At 39.8% G+C, this 16,607-nt stretch overlaps 1 protein-coding gene across 1 annotated transcript in view; it reads right to left on the bottom strand.

Annotated features, from left to right (window-relative positions):
• Positions 1-528: 528 nt before the first annotated feature.
• slc40a1 (solute carrier family 40 member 1) overlaps positions 529-16,607 on the bottom strand; it is a 52,418-nt gene continuing 36,339 nt past the window's right edge. Inside the window, exons 6-8 of the mRNA XM_048534648.2 lie at positions 7,741-7,986; positions 5,708-6,361; positions 529-2,515 (exon numbers count right to left, since the gene is read on the bottom strand). Of these exons, the coding sequence (XP_048390605.1) occupies positions 2,190-2,515; positions 5,708-6,361; positions 7,741-7,986 (1,226 nt within the window). The 3' untranslated portion in view covers positions 529-2,189. The remainder of the gene's footprint in view (positions 2,516-5,707; positions 6,362-7,740; positions 7,987-16,607) is intronic.

The following is a 16,607-nucleotide window of genomic DNA, read 5'->3' as shown; positions in this document are numbered from 1 at the left end:
CTTAAATGCCTCTAATGAGGCAGACTCCAACTCCCGCCCCGGAAATGCATTCCACGCCCCTACCACTCTCTGAGTAAAGAACCTACCTCTGACGTCTCCCCTAACTCTACCTCCACTCACTTTAAAACTATGCCCCCTCTATATAGCTACCTCCAACCTAGGAAAAAGTCTCTGGCTGCCCACTCTATCTATACCTCTGACCAATTTGTACACATGAAGGGCATCACATCCAAGTCTGCTGTGGTCCTCACCAAAATCTACGTGCATTCACTTTCCAGCAGAACTCATCAGATTGTGATTAAAATAAGATTCTGCCCGATGTATTTTCACTTCCTGGCATGGAAATGCTGAACTCAGCTAGCGGAAAAGCTTCTGTTGCCTTGCAGCAAAGATCAGCTAGGTCAGCAAAAATTAGTAACTGAATTAAAATTTCAGTTTTTAACAGTTCAATTCCCTAATGAATGCGTAATTTACCAACTATGATATGACATTTGACAATAAAAACACACAACATACCAACAGAACCAATTCATTATTTTAGCAACATTTTTTATTTAGCAGCGCTTTCAATTTCAGAAACTATGGCTTTGGAGTGTTTAGTACATATATCATTTTCATAAAATTTCATTATTCATCCAAGAGAAAGGTAAAGTTATGAATATATTTCAAAATATTATTTAATACATCTCTCTTAGGAATCCAGAAATTTAATTTCAAACTCTGGTACGACTTATAAATATTGACTATAAAAGATTTTTATGAATCTATACTTGTAAAAAAATTACAACTTTTAGAAATTTAAGTTCAAATCTAAAGCAAGCCTTTGGTTGATTTTTCATAATTGCTCACAAAATCACAGCAGTTGGAACTGTGCGTAACAGATTTTCAGTTGGTCTCCCTGCAACACAGGATAGATGTTCAGTAGCTGTATTCAGCAAAAAATTCACCTGCACAGACTGTATCATGTCCACTTTCAAACAAGGAATGTCATAGCAATGAAAAATGTACTTTATCCCATTTAATTCCTCTAAGCATAGAGATCTTAACTATTTTGGCTTATTGTGTTAGGTTATATGCTAGAGAACATACCCCCATTTCCCAGAGAGAATTAGGGAAAGAGATTACTCCAATTGATATCCTTGGTGAAATTTGCTGTATTTAGAATTTCGGTAGAAGCAATGACAGAGGACATCTTATTGAATAGTTGTAATATCAATATACATTGCAATTACTGCAATTCTCAATCTTCCCTTTACAACCCCTCCGACACACACGCCAACATCACCTCACATATTCCAGTAGGTTAGATCACTACCTTAGTATTTCCAAATGCAGCATGGATTTTAATTTGAATATAGCAATGTGTCATAAAAATGTTTAAAGCAGTTTCGTTAAAAAAATCACTTTTGAAGATATGGGGATCAACTTATTCTGTCCTTATATTAACAAGAGAAAGAGCAATGTTACAAATTAATATTAAACACTTTGTCATCTTGGAGTTTTCAAACCTAACATAGTAATGTGTGCTAATAGCCATACCTTCCACACACATGAAAACTCTCAGCAAATGACTCACATGTTTCAGGACCTTTTCTATTTTAAATATCAAGATCTAGTTTCATTGGGAAATTTTTTTTCCAATTCTCAAATATTATACTGCATATTATTTCGTAAGTTATTATTGCACTTTGGCAAACATTATATCAATGATATTGGAATCAAGAAGGTGAAAGTAAAATATTCATGACCCCACATTAAAAGGTTAACCTGAACCACATTACACTTAACATATTTCAGAGTTGCTAATTTGAATGCAAATCATGCGGCATGTATCCTCAAACTTATTGTTATTTGACCCTGACCAAAGCAGTAGATAATAACTTGCACACTCACTGCGGAATAATGATGGCATTTTCAGCTGTTCACTATTGAAACTGCAAATGAACTCCAGCAAGGTAAGCTCGTGCCAAAGGAGATATCTAATTCAGCAGTACTTGAAAACTATTGTTTAATATAGTATGTAACAGAAAGAGCAAACAGAAACTAATGAAAACATGGCCTTTATAGGATTCTGTACTCTTATTATTACTTGGGATATCTAAACTATTTGAAAAGTAGATATCATTAAAATGTAAGCCTGTTTATAAAGCATGAGTCAATATGAGGGATATTATCTTTTTAATTATTACTCAGGTGCTAACTGCCACGCAGTCAGTTACTTTGTGATCATTGGTCTGAATTGTTGGGTCTTTGGAAATACATGCAAACAACTGTCTTCCTAATGACTTATAAGCAAATCTGAAATACATCAAATGCCCCATTGCAACAAAAGAAGTTGAAATGATTACAAGGATGCCAAATGCTTCTGGATTTGGAGCTAATATTACCATGATAAAATGCACTAGATCTAGAAGATAATTCATGGAATCCTGTACACCATTTATGATACCCCGTTCCGACTCATCCACATTTTCTTGAATTAGCTGTGTAACTGTTAAATCAAACGACCAAAGCCCTGAGAAAAGATAAATTAGTGTCAGTATTAGCTTTATAAATTTAAAAAAGTTGCTCAACATTACTAGATGAAGTTGACCTGATAGAATAAGAAAAGGAAATGAAACTTTTGATTATTTATTACACCACTGGCCTTGTTTACTAAACATATAACAGATCTCCCACAGACATTTCACATGCATCAAGTTCCTTTTCTTAAAGGTTCAAGTGTTTAAACAAAATTAGAATAAAAATAACAAGGTGTAGATCTGGATAAACATGGCAGGCCAAGCAGCATCTTAGGAGCAAGAAAGCTGACGTTTCGGGCCTAGACCCTTCATCAGAAATAAGACCCTTTCTGGTGAAGGGTCTCGGCCCTAAACGTCAGCTTTCCTGCTCCTGAGATGCTGCTTAGCTTGCTGTGTTTATCCAGCTCTACACCTTGTTATCTCTGATTCTCCAGCATCTGCAGTTCCTTTATCCCTGGAATAAAAATAATGTATGTTAAGTGCATTTTTACAACAGGACCAGGCTTTTTATGCCAAATCTGCCTCCTTTCATTACATTCCCCATTCTATCTTGCTTCTCAACAAAACCATCACCCCCTTCTTTCCTTATAGATATTCTTAATGCATTGAACTCATTTATAAAATGACAATCTTCCTATAAGAAGAGCAGAATTACACAAACCCCCATAGCCTGCCATTACACACCCCCTGTTGTTAGTCACTAACAGTCCCCATTGACAACTATTCACCCTCCCAGCCTAATCGTAAGCAACTCCTTTGTCTGTCCAACTGTCTTTCTCTCTCGTTGGGCTCTATCCTATCGTTTACTCCCTACTCCACCCACCTCCCTATTTTCTGCAAATAAACTGACGTTTTCCCAGCCATCATCAGTTCTGAGGAAGGGTCACTGGACCCGAAACGTTAACTCTGCTTTCTCCTTCATTGCTGAGCTTTTCCAGCAGCTTTGTTTTTGTTCCACATGATCAGTACTTGACACAGGAATAATTCAATCTGTTTTGATCTTGACGTCATCCTTCTATTGCTAAAACTATTATTTGTATTTTTAATTCACGCTAATTCTGTGCTGACAGGTTCACAGAATAATCTATTATGCTCTCTAGATCTTATTGCCTCAAAATAACATGACACAAATTCTGCATAAAATTGGAACTTAGTGCACTATTTCAGCGCATACCAACTTGGTGAAAATAAAAAGACAAGAACTTCGTATAAAAATAAAATTTCATATTTTAACATGTAAATATTAAGCGGTTCAATTACAGTTTCAACAAGGGATAGTACATAGTAGTAACATATTATGGTCACAAATTTCAGCACAATGGTACCCGAGAGATACTGTCTGCCTTCAAAGTGGTTTTGTGGTACCTGTGCACACCTCTGGTGCTAGCTGGATGGTTAGCATTTTGATGAGTGTATTAATGCATATGTGTAGGAAGTGTTTGCAGGAGGTATGTGGACTAGGAATGATGTCAATTGGCATGCAAAGCAGATATGTTCCAGCTCTGTCATTTTGGAGCTCAATGCTCCAGCTAACCAGCACAGACTTGCGCAACAAAACCTGTGCTCAACAGCAGGAAGTACTCTCTGCCAATGTTGTTTAAAGGGATCACAAAGGTACATGCATGTCTTTAGTGGTTTTGATGGAGTTGTAGAAGCTTTTCTTTTCTAGACTTTGCTAAAGATGTTAAGTGCTATAGATACTGATACAGCATGCTAAAGGACCATGTCCTAACTTCAAGTATTCTGCAGCAACTACTTGCTCCCATATTTAGATGCAATAGTTTGTACATTTTTTGAACAGCATGAAAACTTGAAGAAAGAATTTAGGAGAGAAGATTTGGAAGAGGGCTCTTGACAGGACACAATGGTTGGAATGAAGAGGTGAACAGACTCTTCTTTGCTGGCAGCAGAATTAGCAAATGCCTCAGTGCTAGCGTACTACCTAAAGGAAGAGTTGACACATTACGTGACTCAGGCACTTGACTAGACAGCAGTGTGCCTTCCCCTTGGGGTGGAAATCCCACTTGCCAGGAGCTGCTGGCTAACGAAAGCCTGGTAATTCTCTTGAATGGGATGTCAGAACCACTGGGAAGGGGAGGCGACTACAGGTAGAACACCCAGTCGAGGCCAAGTAACCTTGCTGAATCCTGAGGCCATAGGTGAGTGATGGTGATAAGGGGTTCAGTGGGGTGGGCAGGGGGAGGAATATGCAGGGGTCTGTCAGCAAAGAAAGCTCAAGCCATCAAACATCAGGTATTGTGTCAGGATTGGGTCTGCAAGTGTTTTCACGCAGCTGGCCACCACTTCCATAATGGAGAGGAAGAGCTCCAATTCTGCGCAGAGCTTTGTGTCATGTTGGTGTTGCATTCCTGTATACTCCTGGAAAGACAGAAAGGGATGTGTATCAATGACTTTGTTTTATGCTTGTAATGATTTAGCCAGTAATTTATATAAACCGGCAGCTGTCATATATGAGGCTCGCAGCAGTGTTACATAGATGAAGGTGAGTTGAAGCTATGAATGTTATGTATGTTGTAGTTGATAGAGATTGAGCTATGACATGCTGAGCAGCATGTGAGGCCAGCATTAGTCTTGGTGCTAGAGTACTACCTAAGGGAAGCGCCAACTTATTATGCAACTCAGCACTTGACTAACGGTAGGACTGGCATTTGAAAATACATTCTATGGCCTTGTTTATTCACGTGAGGTTATCAAATTTCTTGAAGCACTGTCTGCGTGTTGACTGGGCTAAAGGCCTAGCACTGACCTCCACACTCACTCCACCACCACCCAACCACACTTCCAATACCCGCTGCAACCAATATGCATCTCCTGTTTAGACTAATGTTAGCTGATGCTAGGAAGCACAGCAGTCTCTCAGCAATGTATGAGGTATGGAAGCCATGTTCATCCCCAGTTTGAGTACTGACCTATTTTTCTGTTTCAAAACAAAAAGAAAACCTGATCTAATTTATGCTAATTCAACTACTCTCTTATCTTGACACAAATTCTGAAAAGTCTATTATGTAGATTTTCATAACACCCCGGTACAAAATGTTAACAGATGGAGGCGTTGTGAGATAAATCTTGCAGTTTCAAGTTTTGGGCTATGAATTCCTCTTCTGGAAGTTTGACTAACCAACACATTTCATATGTTAACTTTTCAGTTATAAGTTCTGACTTACCAATTCTTGCAGCAATGATGCCAGCAAACAGCAAACTCACTGAGATGTATGATTCTGGTTGAAATTGGTCATCGCTTGGGGATTCAGTTGTTGTGTTGTTATAGCCGACTGTGGTGACTAGCTGAGGTTCTGCAGTTGTCATAACAGGTTCCATCAAGGTATTCATAGCCGTATATCTGCTGGCGAAGTCATCGAATGGTGATACAGATAAATCTAAAGGACTTCCAGGCATGAAGACGGAAACTACACACAAAAGCAGGCATGAAAATTGAGCCACACCAGAGATGAAGCCTGTACGGATCAGGCCACATTTTCGGCGAATCCACGTAAAGGCTATGGTTCCCAGAATTCCAGCAATAGCTGAAGCCCCCATCAGCAGACTAAGAAAAGATCCACTCAAACCTTGTGTGTAGGCATATCCAGTTGTGATGCAGTCAAAACCAAGCACTGTCATATACAGGAACGCAAGGCCCATGCCAGCCCAGAACACATCTTGGTTGTAATATGCTACCCACCCATCCCTTAATGTATGGAAAGGCCCAAAAACTTTGTCACCACAATGTTGCTCTTCTTCTTGTTCCACTGTCTTCACTTTCATCATATGAGCACCTTCTGCTGGTTTCCCATCTGTGTTTGTTTGGCCATATTCAATATCTGGAAACACATAATACCTTCAGTTAGTAACCAGTGGCAAACTCAGAGCGCTCCAGATCAAAGAAGTTTTCAGAACACTCAGCAGTTTGCAGGTTTAAATTTCCTGAATCTAATCAGCTTATTAGACTACAAGGAGCTCTTAATCAGTACAACAAATATTATTTTTTTACTCAAATTGAAACTAAAATTCCAAAAATTGAACTTAACAATTAGAATAGTGTCTGTTCATCCTTACAATGCCTATATTTCAGCTGTTTGAAAACTAATGTTGACAAATATGATATAGATATCTATTTCATTTTAAACAATGTAATCTTATAAACATGTACATTCAGGAATGAGGAGGCTGAATGAGTGCTCATAAACCAGTGCCTGCAAATATTCAGCATCTACTAAACCAAACGCTGATTTACTGGCGAAACAGTACAATTTACAGGGTGAATGGGTCTATAACATAAGACTATAAAGACAGAGGAGTGGAAGTAATGCCATTCGGCCCATCGAGTCCACTCCGCCATTTAATCATGGCTGATGGACGTTTCAACTCCACTTCCCTGCACTCTCCCCGTAGCCCTTGATTCCTTGTGAGATCAAGAATTTATCAATCTCTGCCTTGAAGGCATTTAATGTCCCGGCTTCCACTGCGCTCCATGGCAATGAATTCCACAGCCCCACCAATCTCTGGCTGAAAAAATGTCTCCTGAACATGATATCATGTTAGCTCACTGGAATTATTCTGAACTGTAAAGCTAATGGTTAGCACAATGTTTTGTTTGTATTATTTCCGTGTTTTACATTATTCATATTTTATTTGGCAGATGTGGTTAATGAAATGGTCATGAACAGAAATTCAAGCAAATGAGCCAGTTAAAAGAAAAGGGTGGTTGCATGTTTGTAGGCATCTGCAGTTCATGAGATGAGCAATAAATGTGGTAATAGTTGATTATTCCTCCAGTTTGCTGTTCTTTCATTTGGAGATGAGTCATAATATAAGCAAAACAGCCAACTGAATTCCTGAGGGCAGGCACACTGGGCACAGGATGGGAAGAAAATCCATCTTAGAAGCTCACTGGCCTTGTTATTGCTCTTAACCATTAGAGGTCATGCTTATAATATTTGTTAAGTATTTTATAAGTCAGAGTTTGTTTCCTTTCAAATACATTTCATACTATAGACTGTGATTGACATAAACATGTTAGAGTGGAAGAAAGAGATTTTGTTATATATAACTACAGGAAAATCTCAAGAACTCAACAACAACATGAACCCTCCACAATTATGCTAGGGAATAAACTAATTTATGTTAATGAGTATCCTCTTCACAGCTATGACAGAACTATCTTTTGACTAAGTGGTCGTTCATGATGTGTATTGAGTACCTTTTTGTTTGTTCAATGGTTTCATTTCCTGTTCATCCACCTTCTGTCCTGCTTTGATGGCTAGCGCAGGTGTTCTTTGGTAAATTTTCCATAACAGATAATACTCAAGACACATGGAGCAGAGGTTCCAACCAGAGATAAAGCCACAGCCAATGACAGGGGAGCCAAAGGTCATTATTTGTCCTACTGCCATTGGAGCCAAAATGTTTGTAATCTGATCAATTCTGCGCACAGTAGCATTCATATCTGTCAGGGCAGAAAAAGATTGTGGTGTTTATGTTGTCTGGAATTCAAACTATACATTTGACATTCTTTCATCAATGACAAATGAATACTCAGTAATTATTATTGTAAACTTTTATTTTACATGAAGTAACAAATGAATTCTCTCATCTTAACAACAATATTCGGTAACATGATTGTAGCTTCTTTAAATAGCTTAACAAATTTATGAAAAAGTGCTTTAAGTTTCACAATTGAATGAGGAAGTTCTATTTAAAGTAGATAGATGTGAGTGCTTTTTGTATCTCAGAGTCATAAGGGTCTACAGCTCCAACAAAGGTGGTCTGGTACATCTAGTCTTTGCTGGTCATAAACATTATCCCATTCTAATTCAATTTTCCAACACCTGACCTCTTTTGCTTTGATATTGCAGGTGTACATCTAAATGCAGGTGTACATCTAAATATCTTAAAAGTTATAAGGGTTTCTGCCTCTATAACCCTTATAGGCAGAGTTCACCCACCAACCTCCGGCTGAAAAATCACCTCACATCCCATCTAAACTTTCTGCGCCTTATCTTAAATCTATGCTCCCTGGTCATTGATCCTTTGCCAATGGGAAAAAAAAATTCTTCCTGTTTATGCTCCCCCTAATTTTATACTTCTGAGTTATGACTTTCCTCTGCTCCAAAGAAAACAACCCCAGTCTATTTTCTAAAAAAAGAACTGCGGGCGCTGCAAATCAGAAACACAATCAGAAATTGTTGAGAAAAACTTAATTGGTCTGGCAGAATTTGTGGTGAGGAAGCCGAGTTAACATTTTGGTTCTAGTGATCCTTCTTCAGAACTCATTGTAGCTAAGGAAAGGTTGGTAGATATGCTGACAGTGGGGTGGGAGGAGTGGGAAGGAGTAAACGATAAGTGAAGATGGAGCCCAGAGAGACAGAACAACAGTTGGGCAGACAAAGGAATGGGTAAAGGTCAGCCTGGGAGAATCAATAACTGCTCTTGAGGACCATTAGGAACTGACAATGTACTGGTTATGGTAGCAACTCATGTGATGACAAGAGCAGGTGCATGGGGTTGGGGGGACATGATAGCAAGTGCTCAGGCCCTAAAATTGATGGATGTTTCATTCCGTCCTGAAACCCACAGGTTCCCCAAGTTGAAAACAAGATGTTGTTGTTCCATCTTATGTTGAGCTTCACTAGAGCACTGTAGCAAACCCAAGACAGTGATGGTGTGTTGACATGGCAGAAATGGGGAGAATGCAGGGAAATGCAGTTGAAATGCCCATCAGCCATGATTAAATGGTGGAGTGGGCTCAATGAGCTGAATGACCTTACTTCCACTCCTATGTCTTATGGTCTTAAAACCAGAATTTGAGGGTCATTTCTGTGGAAAGAATGTAAGTGTTCTACAAAGCAGTCACCCAGTCTGTGTTTCATTTCCCTAGTATAGAGAAGACCACGTCATGAGCTGTGAATATAGCAGACTTGATTTGCTGTTTCACCCAGAAGGTGTGTTTGGGACCTTGATAGTGAGGAGGGAAGAAGTAAACGAGCAGGTATTACACCTTCTGCATTTGCACAGGAAGGTGCCGTGAGGGTGTGGGGAGATGTTGGGTCTGGTGGTGGAATGGACCAAGATGTCCCAGAGGGAGCAATCCCTGCAGATGGTTGACAAGTAGGAGAGTGGAATACATGTTTGGTGATGGATCCAACTGGAGGTGGTGGAGACGGCAGCTAATGATCCGTTGGATATGAAACTGGGAGAATGGAATAGAGTCTTTATAAGAAGCAGGTAATGAGGATGTATAGTCAAGGTAACTGTGGTTGTCTGTGGGTTTGTAATGGATGTCGCTGGCCAGCCAGCCTATCCCAGAAATGGCAACAGAAATATCGAGGATAGGAAGGGAGGTAGCAGAGATAGACCAGATAAAGATAAGTGTGGGGTGAAAGTTGGAAACATACTAATGATGTCATTGATGTACTAAAGGAAACGTTGTGGGTGGCGGCAAGAACTGGATTGCAACAAGGAATGTTCCACGTACCTCACAAAGAGACTGGCATAACTGGGACCCAGTGGTGGCTTAGGATGGTTCAGGCCTTTTTTCCAGGAAGAATCAGAGAGCGCTGAGACCATCCTGATAGGGAATGGATATGTAAAGGGATTGCAGAGGAGGTAGCTTGTGCCCATGAACTGGAAATTCTGAAATTGATTTAAAGTATCAGAAGAATCACAGATGTATGTTAGAAAGGACTAGACAAAGGGAGAAAAATCAAGTCTAGGTAGGAAGAGTTGATTGCTGTAGGGCACAGCCATGCACAATCAATCCTCTTTGTGGATTTTGGGAAGGAGGCTTTCTCTCCACAGATGCTTCCAGACCTGCTGGGTTTCTCCAGCAATTTCTGTTTGCGTCCCAGTTTATTCAATCGCTCTTCATAACAAAAGCTCTCCAGCTCAGGTAATATCCTGGTAAATCTCCTCTGCACACAATCCAATGCAATCACATTCTTCCTATAATGTGGTTTCCAGAACCACACACATTGCTCTAACTGTGACCTAACCAATATTTTACATAGTTCCAGCATAAACCACCATGCTGTTAAACTCTATACCTCAGATAATGAAAGCAAGTATCACATATGCTTTCCTAACCACTTTGATTACCTGTCCTGTTCCCTTAAGGGGCAGGTGAATATGAACACCAAGGTCCCACTGATCTTCAGTTCTTCCCAGGGTTCTCCTGTTCTTGTTTGTCCTATCCAAGTGCAATACCTCACAGTTATCTACACTGCATTCCATTTGCTACTAATCAGCCCAGCTGACTAGCCATCTATCTTGTCCTGTATTCTAAGACTATTTATTCTCCTCGCTACTTACTACCCTACCAATTTTCGTATCACCTTCAAGCTTACTGATCAATCCTGCTACCTTCATGTCTAAATCATTTATATATACCATAAACAGCAAGGACCCCGATAGTGATGTCTGCAGAATAACACCAGACACAGGCTTTCGGCCACGAAAACATCCTCAAGCATCACCCAATGCTTTCTGCTACTCAACTAATTCTGGATCCAATTTACCACATTTCCTCGGATCCCACGAGCTCTTACCTTTACTATCAGTCTCTCATTCAGGACCTTACCAAAAGCCTGGCTGAAATCCAGGGAGACTACATCAAGTGCATTGTCTTCATCTACATGTCTGGTTACCACAATGAAAAATTCAATCAGCTGGTCAGGCATGACACCCCTTTACAGAACCATGCTGATTGTTCTTGATTCGTCCCTGCCTCTCCAGATGCAGATTAATTCTGTCTCTCAGCATTGCTTCCAGTAATTTCCTCACCATTGAGGTTAGACTGATTGGCAAAGTGGCTTCCTGGTTTATCCCTTACTCCCTTCTTGAATAATGGTACCACATTGTCTGTCCTCCAATCCTCCGGAACCTCTCCTGTGGTCAGGGTGGAATTGAAAATGATTGCCAACATGCTTGTTATTTCTTCCTTTGCCTCACCCACCAGTCTGGGATACATTTCATTCAACCCTGGAGATTTAATCCTGCCAGACCACTCAGAACTTCATCTCTGACGATGCTAATTTTTTCGAGTTTATCACAGTCCTCTTCCTAAATTGTAAAATCGCATCATCTCTCTCAACAAAAATATTCACTGTGAAATTTTAGTATGGGTCAAATTCTTTTTACAACAGCAGATAAGATGGTTGCCACTGAAGACTAAATGCCTAAGTAATAAAGTTCAAAATATTATCACTAAAGGCTTACCTATAAATGCTTACTCATTAAAAGCTTTTGTACAGATCAATCATTGCATAGTGATTTTTAAACTCTAAGCAAGCTCACTGGTGCTACTTCTAAATAAAGCCCTATTTAATCTACTGTTCTTCATTACCATATATCAACATTTAAAAATCCTAGGTGTGGTTTTGTCCATGATCTCACTGAATCACCCGAACAGGCTCAAGGAGCTAAACAGCCGACTACTGTTCCTATGTTCCAGTGTTCCCCCAAAACTAGCCAGACACTAACTCCTTTCTTTAGTCAAAGTCACAAAGAGCCAAACATAAATTTGAATTTGGTTCAGCTTTCTGTAAGTAGCACTCTTGTCTCTGAATTGGAACTTTGTGGGGTCAATGCCATTCTAGGATTTGTTTACAATAGTTTGATCATTTGGGCCCTCATTGTGGAGGGGTCTTACCATTCAACAGCCAATCAGGCAAAATACAGTGGAACATTATTTAAAGAGCAAGGGAATATGGGTTCAGGATTATGAACAAATATCATCAAAAAGTCATCTGGTCATGTGTTTCATTTACTGTCTGTGGGAATTTGATATGTCAAAGAAGAATTGTATCAAAGTTAAATGTTAGGAAGGGGAGTGAGGTACTATACACTTAGGAAACCGGAGAGAATTGATCGAAAGCAGGTCACAGAAATCATTAGTGAGTCGAGGTACACAACAAGATTGCAGACAACAAAGAATAGCTAGTACAGCACAAACAGAATTAATCAATAATATACACAAAATTTTGGCTTTGTCTCAGCCAGTCAAGCAAACGTGTGCACTCCTTTAATCTGTATAGAGGAAGAGATTATTAAAAGATCACAAGATGCTTGTTCTGCTAAAACTGATGTATCTGAGCTCCAGTTTTCTTAAAATGCAAGACTTTTCTAGTTTTTCAAACATTATGCAACTAAATTTAACATCACCTGATTTCCACTTTTACAGATCAATTGCTCACTTTCCTGTGCTGTACCAGTCACTTGCTTAGTTTGACTCCACTTCATTTGCAGCTTCAATAACTGTTCCCCATAGTATTCTCCAATAAACCTCAAATCAAATAAAACATTTATTCATTATGAATTGTTCCCTAACTGAGATGCATCAGGTCAGCACTTTCTATACCCCAATGCTTACTATTCGAGATTGAAACCCATTCAATCCTCTGCACCCTCTGCTACCTCAGTTAGCCAGCTCTACAATGATCGAGAGCAGTGCCAGCAATTGACCAACTGGCCTGATTTAATATTGAGACCATCATCAAGTATCTAGCATCCTTCCAACTCAGTTCCATGTCTCTCTATAAGCCAGACAACTAACAGATAGGCCTGATTTAATACTGAGACCATCATCAAGTATCTAGCATCCTTCCAACTCAGTTCCATGTCGCTCTATAAGCCAGACAACTAACAGATAGGGTAAACTTTGCTGAATACATAAGCCGATTAAATGCTTTAATTTGCTTTAAATGTATGTCAGGCACTCATGGGAGCCCTAGTGCCAGCGTCTCTACCTTGTGACCTAGGTTCAAGTCCCACCTGCTCCAGAGGTGTACTAATAACATATCTAAATTGATTAATCAGCAGAAAGTCTACATGTGGGTCACCCTTAATATCAAATTTAAAAGAAACCGCACACATGAATGTTTATAGTCACTTTCCATATGTTCCCCTCTTTGAAAGCAATGCTCTGAGTTTCCAGAGAATTTTACTTTGTATTCATAAGTGCCAGTGATGTGAAGTGTTCACTGGTGTGCACATGGTATCACAAGAATTTCAATGGAAATATTTTAAATGCTTTTGATCATATGAGGACAAATTAGACAGCAAGATGTAGTTCATACGTGAACTCGCAAAGTACAAATAATAATTAATATGACAAAAAACACCCCAAAAAATGATTATCTGGCCATATACATGTTGAGAATTGAATTGATGTTGTTCATTATGAGTAATCATGAATTATGCTTTTCTTTTGTCTAATATTTTAAAAGCTCTCAAACAATTGTATTTCACTTGAAAATATAATTTGCATTCAGGAACAAGGGGCTGTACTTTGAGTAATTTCATGGATGCTTTCTTGCCAAGAGCTCTGGCAAGTTATCTCATGCAGTTTTCCACTGCTCACCTCATAATGTATATGCACCACATCCCTTTGTTGCTGCACTCTTTTGCATCTGAGAGTATAAAGGCAGCATGGGTGACATTTCATTGCAACTTGAATTGTAAATGTATTGTCTCTTTAAATCACTAACTGTCAGACTGACTGTCACTGTAACTTCAACTATAAGAATGAAGCTGCACAGGCACGCCATATCATGTTAGAACCCTGCCTGAATGAGTGCTACTGGTTACCTAATACATGACACAGCATAACATTGTCATTGTTCAATGCAGAAGCATCATGTGTTATAACAAATAATTGATCAGGTTAATTTTTATTGAACAAGGGGAAATCAAAGAAAAGAAGAAGCAGGAAAGCTGCTTTTGCATTGGGAATAAATAGGGGCTGATTGCCTTGCAAAAAAGAAGCACATTTACAGTTAATGAATGATAACTTAACCCAATTTACATAAGTTGGAGCCAAGTGTCTGGTTTTTTGCACCCAAAACTGCCCTGCTCTGTTAAACTGAAGGTCAAGTTCCTTCTGCTCCATGTTTAATGGGAGCAGATGGCATAGTGATATCATTAAACTATTAATCCAGAAACTCAGCAAATGTTCTGGAGGCCCAATCTGGAACCTCATGGCCAAGCAAATACCCCACTCAAACATTACCACTAAGCTGGGGATCAATCGTGGTTCAATGAACAGTGAAGGAGGGCATGCCAGGAGCAACACGAGCCATACTTAAAATTGAGGCTCCAACCTGGCAAAGCTATGAAGCAGGACTATTTGCATGCTGAACATCATACGCAGCAAGTGTTAGACAGAGCTAAGTGATCCCACAACCAATGGAGCAGACCTAAGCTCTGCAGTCCAGTTTGATCCAATCATGAGTGGCGGTGGACAAGTAAACAACTCACCGAGGGAGAACACTACACAGATAGTCCCATCCTCAGTAATGGAAAAGCCCAACATATCAGTGCAAAAGATAAGTCTGAAGTATTTGTAGCAATTTTCACCCAGAAGTGCCAAGGGAATGATCATCTCGACCTCCTCCTGTTGTTCCTAGCATCATAGATTCTAGCCTTCAGCCAATTTAATTAACTTCACATGATATCAAGAAGCAGTTGGAGGCACTGGAATCTGCAAAGGCTATGGGCCCTTGACAGCATTCTGGCCAAAGTGCTGAAGACTTGTGCTCCAGAACTTGCCGCTCCCTGAATTAAGCTCTTCAAGTACAGTTACAACACTGGCATCTACCCAACAATGTGGACAATTGCCAAGGTATGTCCTGTACACAAAAATCTGGACAAATCCAACCCGGCCAATTACCAGCCCAGCAGTCTATTCTTGACCATCAGTGAAATGCTGAAAAGTGTCATCAACAGTTCTGTCAAACAGTACCTGCTCGGCAATAATCTGATGCTGGTGCTGGGCTCAGATGGACAAAGTCAGAACTCACACAATACCAGGTTATGGTCCAACAGGTTTATTTAAAATTACAAGCTTTCTGTGTGCTGCTCCTTCATCTCATGAAATCTCTACTCAGTGATGCCCAGTTTGAGTTTCACCAGGGCCTCTCAGCTCCTGACCTCAGTACAGCTTTGGTTCAAACTTGTATAAAAGAACTGAATTCCAGAAGTGAAGTGAGAGTAATAACCTTTAACATCAAGGATACATTTGACCAAATGTGGCATCATGGAACCCTAGTAAAACTAGAATCAAAGAGAGCAAACTCTCTGGTGATTGTAGTCATACCTGGCTACTTCAAAGACTATGATTTATATCATTTAGAAGGACATGGGCAGAAGATGCATGGAAACATCACTGTCTGGGGGGCACTGCCCCAGTGGTATTATCACTTGACTATTAATCCAGAAACTCTGCTATGTTCTGGGGACCTGGGTTCAAATTCCACCACAGCAGATGGTTGAATTTGATTTCAATAGAAAAACATTTGGAATTAAGAATCTACTTATGTCCATGAAGCGATTGTTGATTGTCAGAAAAATAAAATCTCATTCACTAATGTTCTTCAGTGAAGGAAATTTGCCAACCTCACAGGGTATGGTCTACATGTGACTCCAGACCCACACAATGCGGCTGACTCTGAATTACCCTCCAAAATAGCTGGTAAGCCATTCAGTTGTACCAATTGCCAAAATTCTCTTCAATGGCGACTGCAGATGGGCAATAATTGCTGGCCAGCCAGCGATGCCCACATCCCAAAAATGATTTTTTTTACAACCTACAAGTTCCCCTCCAAGCCTCAAATATCTTGTCTCAGAGCTATATCTCCATTCCTGATTGTTGATAAGTCAAAAGTCACTCCAAGTATCACAACAGTTCAAGAAGTCAGCTCACTAACACTCTCTCAAGGGTAACTAGAAACAGGCAATTGATGCTGCCCTGCCCAGCTGTGCCTACATCCCAAGAAAGAATGTACTAAACAAATACTTTAAGATGCTTCCTGTCTGCAATTGGAGTTCAGCCTATATCAGTACCCTTCAAAATAAGTGGTTGGCATTGGGTCTCTCTACCATCACCTGGTGCAACCCATCCAATCCTGAGAACTCCAAGAATGAGACTTTTTGTTTCAATAGTCTACACAATGATACTAATTCCTGTTCAGTTCTTATGTATAGTTGTCTGCAAAGGTTCAGGATTGGGAACAATCCAACCATGTCCAGTCTTCCCACCCCTTGAAATAGTTTGAAATGTTGGACTGATGTAAA

The sequence above is a fragment of the Stegostoma tigrinum genome, chromosome 7 (genome assembly GCF_030684315.1).
Source record: "Stegostoma tigrinum isolate sSteTig4 chromosome 7, sSteTig4.hap1, whole genome shotgun sequence".
NCBI lineage: Eukaryota > Metazoa > Chordata > Chondrichthyes > Orectolobiformes > Stegostomatidae > Stegostoma > Stegostoma tigrinum.
Note: the sequence above shows the minus strand (reverse complement) of the source record. Positions and strands in the feature narration are given on the sequence as shown.